The sequence below is a fragment of the Thermobia domestica genome, chromosome 7 (assembly GCF_964235325.1).
Source record: "Thermobia domestica chromosome 7, izTheDome1.hap1.1, whole genome shotgun sequence".
Classification (NCBI taxonomy): Eukaryota; Metazoa; Arthropoda; class Insecta; order Zygentoma; family Lepismatidae; genus Thermobia; species Thermobia domestica.
In genome coordinates, this window is record NC_137460.1 from 125,765,704 (window position 1) to 125,781,278 (window position 15,575).

General features: G+C 32.0%; 1 protein-coding gene across 1 annotated transcript in view; it reads right to left on the bottom strand.

Moving 5' to 3' along the window:
- LOC145690394 (ATP-binding cassette sub-family G member 1-like) overlaps positions 1 to 15,575 on the bottom strand; it is a gene marked incomplete in the record, with an annotated part of 32,336 nt that overhangs the window by 16,185 nt on the left and 576 nt on the right. Inside the window, 3 exon segments of the mRNA XM_081765233.1 lie at positions 333 to 466; positions 6,321 to 6,458; positions 7,879 to 8,117. Coding sequence (XP_081621359.1) covers positions 333 to 466; positions 6,321 to 6,458; positions 7,879 to 8,117 — 511 coding nt within the window.

Sequence of the window (15,575 nt, forward strand, 5' to 3'; positions counted from 1 at the left end):
ACTACATTGTCAAGCAATGTAATTCCAAAATAATTAAGACGACTTAGGCTTCGGCAACGCACTGTATAAAAGTAACATCTCAAAAACATTTTACTAACAATAAATTACACGAATTATTTTATGTGAAGAAAAAGGACTATGAACTTTCACAGAGGAATTGCAAGAATATTTTTTCTAATTTCTGTCTTACATAAAATATTTAAATAATTGGATGGTGAAAACGCTTAAACTACTATACTTTAATTTTCCTGCTATCAGTAACAAAGTGCAGTGAGTTTGGGAAGCCTTCACCAAATTGTTATATAGTAACAGCAGAATAAGTAGCATCTTACCCAGTCTCTGTGAGCTTGTACAAAATTTCTCTTTAATAATAACACGAATTGCGTCCATTCAGAAGTAGGTGTCATATTGTCTGGTAAGAATTTCGAAGGAAACAACTTGTTCATGATAGACAGTCTTTTGCTTACTGTAAAGAAATAAACACATAGCACATGATCAAGAGTTTGTCATATGACATATCATATTGGAACAAGGAATTTCAGTGTTGACATATGAGACATAAATTTAAAATAACTTAAACATAATGACAATATGAATATCAAATAAAATATGCTTATAAAAGCTTTCAGTTCTAATTATTAATCATCATGGAGAAAAACACTATTTTATTATTGTTATTATTATATTTACTATATATAAAAATATTAGTTCTGAAAATATTTATAGAAGATTTTAATATATAATTCAGTGTTACCTGAAAGTCTAAAATGAAGATAAAAATTTTAGAATTGAAGCCATTTTATACCTTTTGTAATTGGTAACGAACTATATGTGTTAGTTGTATATTTTCATTGTATGTATTATTTATTTAGGTATGTATCTTAGAATTTTGATATATTATTATTATTATTATTATTATTATTATTATTATTATTATTATTATTATTATTATTATTATTATTATTATTATTAGTTCCTGACGGTAAATATGATGTTCTAAACCTTCTAAAATTCAACTTTTTTTGTGAACTTAGTGTCTGAATTTCTTCTTCCTTTGCGATATTCATTTCTTCTTTTGCTTTTCATCGTATCACACTATGTAGCATCCTATCAGTCCAACTATGTTAGAGATAGATTTTAGTATCATCAAAAATTAGGTATATTATTCGAATGCCATTGGAAGCATTTAAATACCGATAATTGTAATCAATGAAACAGATATAAGTGGGCTTATTATCAACAGATAATAGGACGCACATTCGCAGGTGATAATATTTGACCCGCAAACCTTGTGCATGCAGCAAAGGAGCTTTTCGTTAGCAGAATCTACTGCATTAGAAGGCAGCTCACACAGTCTACCTTTAAACTTGGACAGCGGTAAGATCAATGCTTAGAAACAACCGAAACTACTAAAATAATCTTAACCATGCACGTACAAGAACTGTTATAAATTCTCGTAGAAATTTGACAGCTTTCGAAATTAAAACTTTAACTCTTTATTTAAGCAATTGCAAGAGGAAGTATACTACAAAAAAGTTCATTAAATTAGAAAAATAAATAAATAAATAAATAACAGCAAAATATGAACGCAACAACTAGTTTATTAAATACAAATTTTGCATATATTAACTTATCTAGATTTTAAATTTTTACATTATTTGCTGTTATTGACAATTTAAAAAATATTTTTTAAAAAAAAAGTGGTGAAGGAAATAATGGAGATCCTAAATGCAATTGACATACATGACAAATGACAAACGATTCTATGAACTCAATCGTACCAAGCCATGTTAAAAAGTAGTTAACGCGGTAATTATTAAAAAGCCAAGAAATATTTGAAATGATAGCAACTCATTTTAAATGATGTACGGTACGAGTTCTAGAAATAAATACCTGGATTCTGCACTTATAAAAGATACGTCAAATAACATTTATTTTCCACATAAAATGTTTCTTATTTTGTGTTTCTCAAATGAAAATAAAAGTACAATAAAGAAACTATTGCCATTTTTCGTCATTTCTTGACAAGACACTTTCATTTTTATTTTCTCTTTAAATTTAAAAAAGTTTGTTTTCTCATGCCAATCTGATACAAGATGATATAACGACGAAGCTCCTTTGTGGCTATATGTTTAGCGTACGTGTTTTCGGAGAAGTAGATTTGGGTTCGATTCTCAGTGGGAGTTCATGAGGTTCGGATCCTCGTTAGGTCTACGTCTCATATATCCTCACTGCTGAAAGAGACGTTTAATTCTAAACAACAACAACATGATATGAGGACAATAGAACACGTTTCAACACTGATATTTACAAGAGCAGAGCCATCCGGTCGCCTTCTCCAACGAGAAGGAATTCTGGTAACATATAGTTCATTCTAGTGGGTAAAATAGGCAGCACAAAAGCGTCAAAGAACAAATGGTTAAAAGAATAAATGACCCCAGTAAACAATATTACATATTTGGTGATCCGTTTAAACAGTAAGGATATTAAGGAATTAAAACTCGATTTTCTCAATAAGCCCATTTTATGATATTTCTTGTTTCCTCCCGACATCCTCTATATTTGTCATTCTTGTGTTACTTTAGTGATTTTACAGTGAATTCTAATATGACAACTAAGCAGACGTTTTAGTTTGGGGATGTAAAGTCAAAATTGGAAGGGAATAAGTGGTTTGCATGGTTTATATCGAATTTTGATTGTAAAAAGTTTAAAGTTGGGAGTTGTTTCAAGAATGTGGCAGGTCATTTCCTCACCATAGAGGAGGGGGAGCTGCCGGAAATCTTCTAAGATATTAATATCGTAAAATGTCATAAATAGGGTGAAACGGGAGCACATAAAAATTTAGTACTTTTTCCCCAGATCTAGTACTTTTTTTCTGCGTAGGTTAGTACGAAATATCTTTGCTGGGTGGTCACACTGGGTGGGCAGGTTACGTAGCCAGAATGGAAGAAAGTAAGAACGCTTTCAAATTTTCAATAGAAAACCCAATTAGAGAAAGACAATTAAGAAAACCTAGGCGCAGATGAGAGGACAATATTGAGATGGATCTCGCAGAAATAGGAACACAAACTAGAAATTGGATCGAGTTAAATAAGGATAAGGAGTCAATGGAGAGCTCTTGTGAATGAGACATTGAATCTTCGGGTTCCATAGGCCTTATAGGCTCCCATGCTGTTAGTTAGTTTTTTCAAGAATACAATATAAACAATTGCGCTACTTGAGATGCAAATTGACGGCAATGCAAAATTTCTTTACATATTGAGCAACAATGTCTAGGAATTATGTAAGGGAGTAAATGAGTGATTTCTTAGAACATATTTAACAATAAAAAACACAAAGAAAAATTTACGCAAGCATTTCAGGAATAATACACTACTCTCATTTCCTTAGGGTCATATCTGATAGTGTATATAATACTGTGTAGAAGTATTCAGTTAAAGGAAGATTTAGCATCTCCTTGCCACAATGCTCTTTAAACAACTTGGTATGTTTACTAGGAATATTGTGTTCCACTTGTGAAGAATATTTCCGCTCGAAAAGGAAGAAAAAGGAATAATAGTACCCTTAGCTATTCGAAGGGAGATTTTTTTTTTTTTTTTTTTTTTTTTTTTAAATAAGCAATCGATTCGTTGTTTACGGTTTACTGGAAACGTTTGCAGCTACATTATATATCTGAGTTACCATAAGGCAAATAGTTGACACATGGTGTTTATAGAATAAATCAAACTGAAAATTGAATATAATTTTGATGAAATAATACAATAAACCAATTATGAAATGAATTGTTATCCTTTTCTTGCCTGTTATTTGAAGAGAATTAGCAGTGCATTTGAAATGTGTGATATACCTGGGACTTTTGATTGAAAAAGTAAAGATGCATGAGAATTGTAAGAAACACATTAATACTATGCTCAATTTAACTAGTGCGAGCACCAGGGATGTACCCATGCGGGGGTCCACTGGGTCTGGATCCACTCTACAAAACTTCTCATCTCAACATCCACTTACACACTTTCATAATACAACAATAATTCCTCAGTAGAAAAATGACACATGTACCCTAAAGATTTGATCTTATTCTTTTTTTCTTTTTCTTTTTAATATAGGCGGCAGAACTTAACGATTACTTATCATTTTTCGGTTGTAGATTTACACTGGGTCAATAGTACATACATGATACACGTAGTGCACTGTAGTATTAGATTTCCTTCCCTAATACCTTCCTAGGTTTACACCTGACAAGCACGCCAAATGCTCTATTATTTTCATTAAGCCCCATAATCATAGAAAAAAAGTCACATTCGCTCACTTTTAATTGATTGCGTCAAATTTTGGATGTGTTTGAACATGTTGTATGTATCCATTATGAAAATGGTATGCCGGTTAGGCTAAAGGAGACTGTGATGATGAGTGAAATGGTGGAATGAAGAAAGTGAGAGGAAACGGGAGAACCCCGAGAATGCCCACGAGCACGGTGTTTGTCCACCACAAAGTCCACACGGCGCGAACTGGGATCGAACCAGGGACCCCAAGCACCGGAGGTGAACGCTCTACCACTGAGCCACCGCGCCCCCTTGTATCCATTATGAGTCCGAAGATTCAAATAACTCTTAGGTTTTCCGTAGCTCAGTTGACTGCATGAAATATCTTGCCTTTCTCGTTTGTCTGTCTGTTGACTAGTGTATGGTTTTGATGCGCAAGTCTCCGGTTCAATTCCTGCTGAGAGAGCACCGAACACACTACCGTGATCTCATTTTTAAACTGTAAATCTCGTCCTACATAGTCTAACCTCTGCAACTCTGCAACTGTCTCAAAAATTTGCTGCGTTCCATGTTGAGTGTATACTGTTTAAAAAACAGTATAACTGGCAATTCAAGTACACGAGACAGCAGACGCTTCGAGTCTAATGCAGGTGCCGTTAGTGTATCGTCGTGAAGGGTCTATGGAATCTTCAGCACCAACAAAACTCGTGAAATCATAGTAAATATTCAGCAAACTGAAAGTTACTTTATCATATCAAAGAATATGAAAGCATTCAAAGAAATTCCGTAACTCAGAGTCGTCTCAGTGAATTAGCTATAGTATCAATAGAGGGAGAAGATGATGAAGACTAGACTTCAATAGTATTACTAATAAGTTTGCTTCTCAGAAATACAACAGAACTGATTTAATATGCGAATGAATGAAACATTTGTCATGAATGGGTACTTTTTATTATATGTAAGTATATATGATTACTTTAATTGATTTTATCGTTTACTTATTTAGAATACATAAAATACTAACCGACAACACAAATTATATTTTTTAACGGCTGTGAACTATCGAAAAGTTATCTCACGAGATGCTACTGTTTATAACATATAAACTTAATTATTATCTGGTCATCTTTCACAGTTGAAACCGAAAAAAAAATGGATGTATGAATGATTTCACCTCTATAATTTACAGACATAATAACAAATTTACATTGAAGATTTATAGACACCTACTGTGGGAAATATTATATTCAGATAATTTCAGTGAATGTTTTTTTTTTTTAAATAAAAACTATGACAGGATTTTTTAAATACATATATTAAGTTAGGATCGTGACCAAAGCAGATTAATTATCTTCTAAACTCAAGCCATGAAAAGGTTATGATTTGCAAACTAAGGAAGTTCTAAATTTTGAGCATATACACAAAACCATAAACACAAAATCACGAATCATAAAACAAGAAACCAATTCTCATCTTAGATAAAGGCAGATTAAAGAAACAAATTGCTATAAATGTAATTGATTTTTTTTTTTTTTTTAATATTTCTAACATAAATTTTCACGATTATATTCTTTGTTACATTGACGTTACAGTACTTTTTATTTATTTTGATAATTTTGAAGTTTCTTGGTTGATTATAGAAAAATTTATACGAAAATTTCATGCTTCATTACTTGAAATAGCAACTGCTTACTTACTTTGTAGAATAATTTAAAATTATATAAATATTTTATACACTTCAATTAATTTGGTTTTCGTTTAATGATTTGGAAAAATTACTAAAGATTTCTACTGAAAGTCTTACTAATATTCATGAACCATATAACTAAGAGATTATTCCATGAAACATATTTCCTATAAAATAAATCAAGTTCCTTTCGAATGACCCAATTACGTAATATGCTCTCCGATAATGTTAAAACTACTTTTCAATTTTCGAATATAGCTCTAGTGTTGCATAATAAAAGAGACGTCACTATTTCACATCAGAATATTTCTATATACTATACTGAAATATAATTAAGAAACATCCTGACAACCACAAAACTGTATACTTACATTTTTTCTTTGGTCTAGACGATATTTCCGGACTATCCTTTCGTAGATTTTTTCTCCATAAAATGTTCTTTCCATTTTCTGTTCCGGTGATCATAGCATTTGAATGATCTCCATACTCGCCACATGTCACTTCGATAACTAGAAATAATATTCTTTAGCAAATCAAACTCCATGGCAATATAAATAATTAGAACTTCTTTTTTCAACACATATATGTGAACTAATTCTTACTGATCAACACAGGCAAACATTGCATAAGTTAGTTTCTAAGGAAATGCAAAGAATATATTTCCATAGAAATAAACTTTGTATATACCAGTCGAAACCATAATTTGAGCAAAGTAGAATGGGTTTTAGAACTCTCCAAACTTTGATATATAATTAAAATAAAATTAATTGAAATAAAATGAAGTAAAATGAAGTAAAATTAATTGAAATTGAAAGAAAAATCACAATGAGCTTATTTTTTTTAAAAACAGAATATAATTTCTATAGTTGCTTATGAGTCATTCCTATTAGTTCATTGTTGGTTACTATCATTGCTGAATATGTATTGTTGTGTTGTTGCGCACCACTGTATTAATTGTTGACTACAGACAAACAAAAAATTACACATATAAATTGAATGGATATTTTCCATAGATGTAAGACAGGATCTTTTACGCTACAAATTACTTAAAAATCTAACTTTTTCCCTTGAGTACTCTAGTCAGTTAGTCAGGTTAGGATAGGTTAGGTTAATTTGGGTTATGTTCTGACTCACATCTGCGGAAACTAACCCCAATTGAAATAAATCGTAAAAATAAATAAAATTATGTAATTACATTAATTTAGAAATAATAATTACATATTGTAATTTTAATTACCAATGTATCTGTGCCGATATGAATCAAAAAATTTCATATATGTATAAAAGACGTAAATGGTGTAATATTGCTTTTATCGTTACAATTGTTCTCCAGATAGAAGTAATTTGACCTCAGCTTTACGGTACTTCTGGCAACAACAGAGGTTTGACGTTTATGTGTCAATATCAATCATTGAAGCGCACAATGAATCAGATTTCTTAGATGCTCAGAAATTAATTGTAAATTAGCTTTATTTATAAAGTGATCTATGTATTCATGTAGCCGAAAAATTTCATCTGCCCTTGTTTGCGATTGGAAACTCTAGTCAAGGCACAATATTTCCAACATGGAGTAACGTGAGGAAATCAATCTAATGATATTGGAAGTCGATACGGAAACCAGCATTCCCAACTGATAAGTATTTGGACAGCCATATCTTTTTGTGAACTGTAGCTCAATAGCATTTTATTGTATTTGTCTTATTTTATTGAAGGATATTTTGCCTAAACTTCTTTACAGCAAATTTTGAAACAACATTTTACAGTAGCTATAAAAGTACAATAAATTTAAAGGATATTTTGTCTAAAGCTATTCCTATTTATAGCACACTTTAAAATAAAATCTATGGTAGCAAGAAAAGCATAATAAATATAAAGTAACATATTTTGCTGTTAGTCCTTTGTAAAATTGACGTGCGTAGAATAACTCACTGAAATCAGCTGGATTGTGATATTGCGGACATCGAAGACCAACACTGTCCAAGAAGTTCACTGTGTTGCAGGCGGATCCCTGATAAACACATAATCCATCCGAAACGACGTATACGTGATCCAACATCTCATAAACAGAAGCGCTGGGAGAGTGGATAGTGCAAATAATTGTTCGACCACCTTTTGCCAGCGTTTTCAGCATGGATACGCACTGCAAACAGGATTGACTGTCAAGACCACTGAAAAATTAAGAATAACATTAAAACCTTCTCGAGAAATATATTGAAAACATGTAATACTGAATATCAAAACAGTTGCAAGCTTTCATAACATAATGCTAAGCTACACATCTGATTCAATATAAGGAATTAATTGGTTTACTAAAAACTTTGAAAAGAAATTCACCTGTGTAGGTAATTGCCTGAAACATTCTATAAGATATTACAAGTTATTCTAGATGTGATCTGCAAGAGAAAGCAGAAACATTCAGTAGTTTATTACGTTTGACGTTTGATCTACGTAATATCTTATAATTATTTGTGACTGCCAAGAAACGAAAGTACAGAACTTCAAAACGAAATCATTAAACCATGTACTCTGTTGAGAACATGTTTATCTCAACTACTATAGAAAACAAGATTGAGTAGGAGTGTATTCATTTCACAATGCTCCACATTAAATTTATTCTAGCATGTTCCTTAGTAATAGCTAAGGCTCGGATTCGTTGACATGTCAATTTTTTCTCCTGATTTTTTTTTTTTTTCATATCTAATTAAATATAAACATATTTCTGACTCTTGCAAACATGAAGATGCTATATTTTGTAAGTCATATAGATATTTATTTGGACCATATTTTAGCCTTAGGTTATATTACTTGGGCGCAAAATTATATTTAAAAAAAAACACACATATATTTGGTCAACTTTTAGATGACTTTTACTTATTCCTGAGACAAACAAGAAGACGGTCATCTAGCTTTTCTTTTATGGTATTAACAATCTGCTGTGGTCTATGATTCATATATTAACGATATGTATTCAGGGCTAAATAACTTTGTAAACGACTTATGAAATTCTTATTCTTAGAAATGTATTTTATTAAAAATTTAAGTAAATTTTTATTAACAATTTATTTATATTTTGCAGATCTTCTGTCGTATTTTAGGTCATAGTTCGCCTTTTTTGGAGCATAAATGTGGGCTTATTTTCGAAGTTTTTAGGTCATAGAAATCCGGGCTCCGGTAATAATATTTTAGGTAATAAATACAGGCATATTTTCAAGATTTTTGGTCACAGAAATTCAAGCCTCAGTAATAATATTTTTAGGGCATAAATGCTGGCATATTTCAAAAGCTTTTAAGTCATACCAGTTCAAGTCCCAGTAATAACACTTCTTAATATTATTCAAATTTAGTTCTACTAAATTGTGTTCATACTGTAAATATCTTGTTATTCATTAAAATATATAAAATAAAATAAACATGGCGTTGAATCCGATAATTTAAATGTTTTTTTTTTTTTTTCTGAAGATGACGGATCATTTATATGAGAGTATAAATACTACTACCACAAATAATGATAATGATAACTGGATGGAACGAGAAAGTTATAAGAGGGTTTAGAAGTAGTGCGGGAGAGACGAGAAATGAGGCGTATAGTTTCTAAATCCGCCATCTCCTTCACGAAATGTTTCGAGAAAAACAGGAAAAACCGATAACTCAGAGATTATGTGAGATCAAATGTTCTTTTTAGAAAGGCTTTCCTGCTTTATGGACATTCATTATAACTACCAAATGATAAAAATCTCTCTCATCGTGTCGGGCATGGAAAGGAATACCAGTAAATCTACTTATCTAATTTTTTTGAAAATTGGAGATGGCGGATTTAGAAACTATACGCCTCAAATATTAGGGATAATAGAAAAGGGGAGAGATGTTGGATGTAACGTATTTTAGGAATAATTTGGTAAATTTGGCTAGTTCCATCCTCTATACTCTTAGAAAAATTGTATTCCATTCCTCATTTAAATATTTCTCTAAAGATTGTTAGTAAAAAAAAAAAAAATCGCCTGTGTAGGTAATTGCCTGAAACATTCTATAAGATATTACAAGTTATTCTAGATGTGATCTGCAAGAGAAAGCAGAAACATTCAGTAGTTTATTACGTTTGACGTTTGATCTACGTAATATCTTATAATTATTTGTGACTGCCAAGAAACGAAAGTACAGAACTTCAAAACGAAATCATTAAACCATGTACTCTGTTACGAATATGTTTATCTCAACTACTAATGAAAACAAGATTGAGTAGGAGTGTATTCATTTCATAATGCTCCATATTAAATTTATTCTAGCATGTTCCATAGTAATAGCTAAGACTCGGATGCGTTGACAAGTCAATTTTTTCTCCTGATTTTTTTTTTCATATCTAATTAAATATAAACATATTTCTGACTCTTGCAAACATGAAGATGCTATATTTTGTGAGTCATATAGATATTTATTTGGATCATATTTTAGCCTTACGTTATATTACTTGGGCGCGAAATTATATTTAAAAAAACACACACACACACATATATTTGGTCATCTTTCAGATGGGTTTTACTTATTCCTCAGACGATATTTGTCAGTATTGGCAACAAGAAGACGGTCATCTAGATTTTCTTTTATGATATTAACAATCTGCTGTGGTCTATGATTCATAGATTAACGATATGTATTCAGGGCTAAATAACTTTGTAAACGACTTAAAAAATTCGTATTCTTGATAATATATTTTATTAAAAATTTAAGTAAATTTTTATTAACAATTTATTTATATTTTGCAGATCTTCTGTCGTATTTTAGGTCATAGTTCGCCTTTTTTGGAGCATAAATGTGGGCTTATTTTCGAAGTTTTTAGGTCATAGAAATCCGGGCTCCGGTAATAATATTTTAGGTAATAAATACAGGCATATTTTCAAGATTTTTGGTCACAGAAATTCAAGCCTCAGTAATAATATTTTTAGGGTATAAATGCTGGCATATTTCCAAAGCTTTTAGGTCATACCAGTTCAAGTCCCAGTAATAACACTTTAATATTATTAAAATTTAGTTCTACTAAATTGTGTTCATAGTGTAAATATCTTGTTCATTAAAATATATAAAACAAAAAAACATGGCGTTGAATCCGATAATTTAAATGTTTTTTTTTTTTTTCTGAAGATGACGGATCATTTATATGAGAGTATGAATACTACTACCACAAATAATAATAATGAATATAACTGGATGGAACGAGAAAGTAATAAGAAGATTTAGAAGTAGTGCGGGAGAGACGAGAAATATTAGGAATAATAGAAAAGGGGAAAGACGTTGGATGTAAGATATTTTAGGAATAATTTGGTAAATTTGGCTAGTTCCATCCTCTATACTCTTAGGAAATATTCCATTCCTCATTTAAATATTTCTCTAAAAATTATTAGTAAAAAAAAAATCACCTGTGTAGGTAATTGCCTGAAACATTCTATAAGATATTACAAGTTATTCTAGATGTGATCTGCAAGAGAAAGCAGAAACATTCAGTAGTTTATTACGTTTGACGTTTGATCTACGTAATATCTTATAATTATTTGTGACTGCCAAGAAACAATAGTACAGAACTTTAAAACGAAATCATTAAACCATGTACTCTGTTGAGAATATGTTTATCTCAACTACTATAGAAAACAAGATTGAGTAGGAGTGTATTCATTTCACAATGCTCTACATTAAATTTATTCTAGCATCTTCGAAAGTAATAGCTAAGACTCGGATTCGTTGACATGTCAATTTTCTCTCCTGACTTTTTTTCATATCTAATTAAATATAAACATATTTCTGACTCTTGCAAACATGAAGATGCTATATTTTGTAAGTCATATAGATATTTATTTGGACCATATTTTAGCCTTAGGTTATATTACTTGGGCGCGAAATTATATTTAAAAAAAAAACACACACACACATATTTGGTCATCTTTCAGATGGGTTTTACTTATTCCTCAGACGATATTTGTCAGTATTGGCAACAAGAAGACGGTCATCTAGATTTTCTTTTATGATATTAACAATCTGCTGTGGTCTATGATTCATAGATTAACGATATTTATTCAGGGCTAAATAACTTTGTAAACGAATTAAGAAATTCGTATTCTTGGAAATATATATTTTTTAAAATTAAGTAAATTTTTATTAACAATTTATTTATATTTTGTGGATCTTCTGTCGTATTTTAGGTCATAGTTCGCCCTTTTTGGAGCATAAATGTGGGCTTATTTTCGAAGTTTTTAGGTCATAGAAATCCGGGCTCCGGTAATAATATTTTAGGTAATAAATACAGGCATATTTTCAAGATTTTTGGTCACAGAAATTCAAGCCTCAGTAATAATATTTTTAGGGCATAAATCCAGGCATATTCCCAAAGCTTTTAGGTCATACCAGTCCAAAACCCAGTAATAACACTTTTTAGCATTATTAAAATTTAGTTCTACTAAATTGTGTTCATAGTGTAAATATCTTGTTGTTCATTAAAATATATAAAATAAAATAAACATGGCGTTGTATCCGATGATTTAATTTTTTTTTCTGAAGATGACGGATCATTTATATGAGAATATGAATACTACTACCACAAATAATAATAATAAATATAACTGGATGGAACGATAAAGTAATAAGAGGATTTAGAAGTAGTGCGGGAGAAACGACAAATATTAGGGGTAATAGAAAAGGGGAAAGATGTTGGATGTAGTATATTTTAGGAATAATTTGGTAAATTTGGCTAGTTCCATCCCCTATACATCGTAGGAAAATTGTATTCCATTCCTCATTTAAATATTTCTCTAAAGATTGTTAATTTAAAAAAAAAAAAAAAAAGCTTTAAACGTCAAGGTGAAAAGACTAAAATAAAAATTTATGTGCGAAGACAAGCAGTTTCAAGGAAATAATATAAATAATAAAAGAAATAAAAGAAAAAAGAAAAACAAAATTTTATCTTAAGAAGTGATTTCAGAGTTAAAGTATTTTCACTCTTTGCTTTCAGTGTGCAAAATACAGTTTTATCTAATTTATACAATGATGTAATTTCTTTACTAAATTGAATTTTATCCCAAAAGAAAGCAATTTACTTTAGAGTGTAGAAATATGTTAATGGACACTTCTATTGAGTAACTTGTTGTTCTATGTAATGGAACGAGGATATTAGTGCTAAATAAACAACCAATGGCTATTATAAATGCTTAGAGAAAACACTTCGTTATCCATATACAATGAAATCAATGTTTGCATTAAGGTAATGCTAACCTTTGTACTTTATTTGCTCTTGCAAAAAGTTAAACCTTAATTGATTAATTAACATTTACAAATAGGACAAAATTCCTTTTTTTTTTCTATTTGTGAGTCTGTGTTCTTGTAGTGGATTCTACGTTAAATGTTATACATGCATAAGCATGTGTGATCCTCCAGAAATAAATTAATCTTTTAATGAGAATATAATTTGTATTGACTAAAATATAATTGTCATATATAAGAAAACTTCAGAGGAACTCCAGTCTGTCTAATTAATTGTATTGAAGACAAAAGTATGTTAATATATTAACACTTTATAGCACAAACAAACTTTGGAGCCAGACAATCCAGGCAATTTGTCACAAGGCTTCTTATCCAATAACGGGAATCTTAGAAAAACTCATGTCAAAATCATGCAGTCCTTACTTACCTAAAACTCATGCCTGCATAGCAGATGTTCATGATCTCAAAATGTAACTTATAAATGTAGAAATTTAATTTTTTAATTTCATATATTTCACTCATTTAGCACTCTGGAGAAGGAAAAAATTTAGTAACGTGGTAAGTAATCTCAGCCACCTTCCCGAGCTATCTCGTGGTTAAGCAGTTAGGGTACGCGCCTTTGGCATGCGAATTTTCGGGCTCGATTCCTGGCGAGTTTTTGTGGTTCAGATTCCACGTTAAGCTGTAGGTTCACGTCTCATATACCCTCGCAGCTGAAAGGGACGCTTAACTGCCAATAAGATCAAAATCAATTACATTCTTTCCGCGTGATTAAATTTACATAATACACAAACTGTTTATATGAACATTTTAACATAAACCAATTGCACTTCGGCGTGAACTGCAGTGAGACTTTGAGTTTACTTCCCAAGGATAAATTCGAATACTATAGTTGCCTTATCATGTGACTGCCACTCTCATATTATACAAAAGGTCGATCCGCGTATATGTGTCCAATTTTGAAATAGCACTAACCTTATGAAAATCCATGGGACCACCATCGGTTTGCCTCAATGTGATGGCCATGTGTTCTGGCAATAGCCCTGCACCGTAACTTTCAGAAGACTACGACGAAGTACAGGAAGTGGAATCTTCTCCCATTCCTCCCGGCAGGCTTTCCACAGGCCCCCGAGAGTAGTGACACGACGAGAAGAAAGTGCACTTTTCAGTAGACCAAACCCGCAGAAATCCATGGGACTAGCATCTGGTGATTTCACTGGTATATCATGAAATGGAATAGCACGAATACCGGTGTCTGTCTCCATCTGCTTCAGAAAGTTCTGGGTAGAACGAGATGTATGTGAGGAGGCCTTATCCATATGCACAAACACTTGCTTTATGGCATGCCCATACAAACGAGGCAGATCTTCTGTATAAATTGGGGTCAGTATATGTTGCTGAAAGAATGCAGAGTTGATTTTACAGTTTTTAGGGACCTGACGAATTGTTAACTTGCCCTGATAAGAGTAACCGGCGACAACCATAAATCCTTTCGAGAAAGTTGTTTCGCAATGACGGATGAACGCAGGACGGCTTTTTGCATCTCGCGAAGTGTAAGTTATCGAGCGAATTTTGCCACAATCTGATAGATACACCCATGCTTCATCTAGTGTGGCTACAAACTTTCACTTTTCCCCAGATAGATGGCATTCATAGAGGCGCCTGCTGTTGGTCTTTCTCTCACGGCGATGGGCCGCACTTAGGTAATGTCCATGACTTTTAAAGACCCTCCGGAGGTTTAATTTCCCACTCAGGGCGCGGTTAACAGTTGACTGTGGTATGTGGAGTCGAGCTGCCATCACACGTTGCGGAGGGGGATTTTCTTGTAAGGCCATTCGCCGCAACTTCTGAGCTACTTGTGGAGTCACTGTGGTACACGCTCGCTTCCTCGACCCCTTAGTGGGTGAATGCTTACCTAGTATGTCTTCTTTTTTATACTGCTTGATTATGTTCTTGATAGTCGTCGAACCCAATGCACAACCATTATCTTTGCACTGCTTTTGAATTTTAGAAACCGAATATTTGGCGTGGAAAAGTCCAATTACGTAGCCCTTCCAAAAACGGTTCACCTTTGGAGCCATGATGCACACGATACACAGTTTCGCTTGGCAGACAATAGAATGGACCTCCAGGTATAGCACACGCGTTTAACCACTTGGTTCGGTCGCTTCTGTGGTCAGGGGTACGAGTGTAAAATTGGACACATATACGCGAATCGACCTTCTGTATTTTGTCAATTAAAAAATGTTGTCAGCATTGTGAGGATCTCATAAAACTGACGAACATACCTAGACAGGATTCTTATGCTACGTCGAAGAAACAGAAAAAGTTACTCGTATTTGTGCATAAAATGTGTTCATTATTATTATTATTATTATTATTAT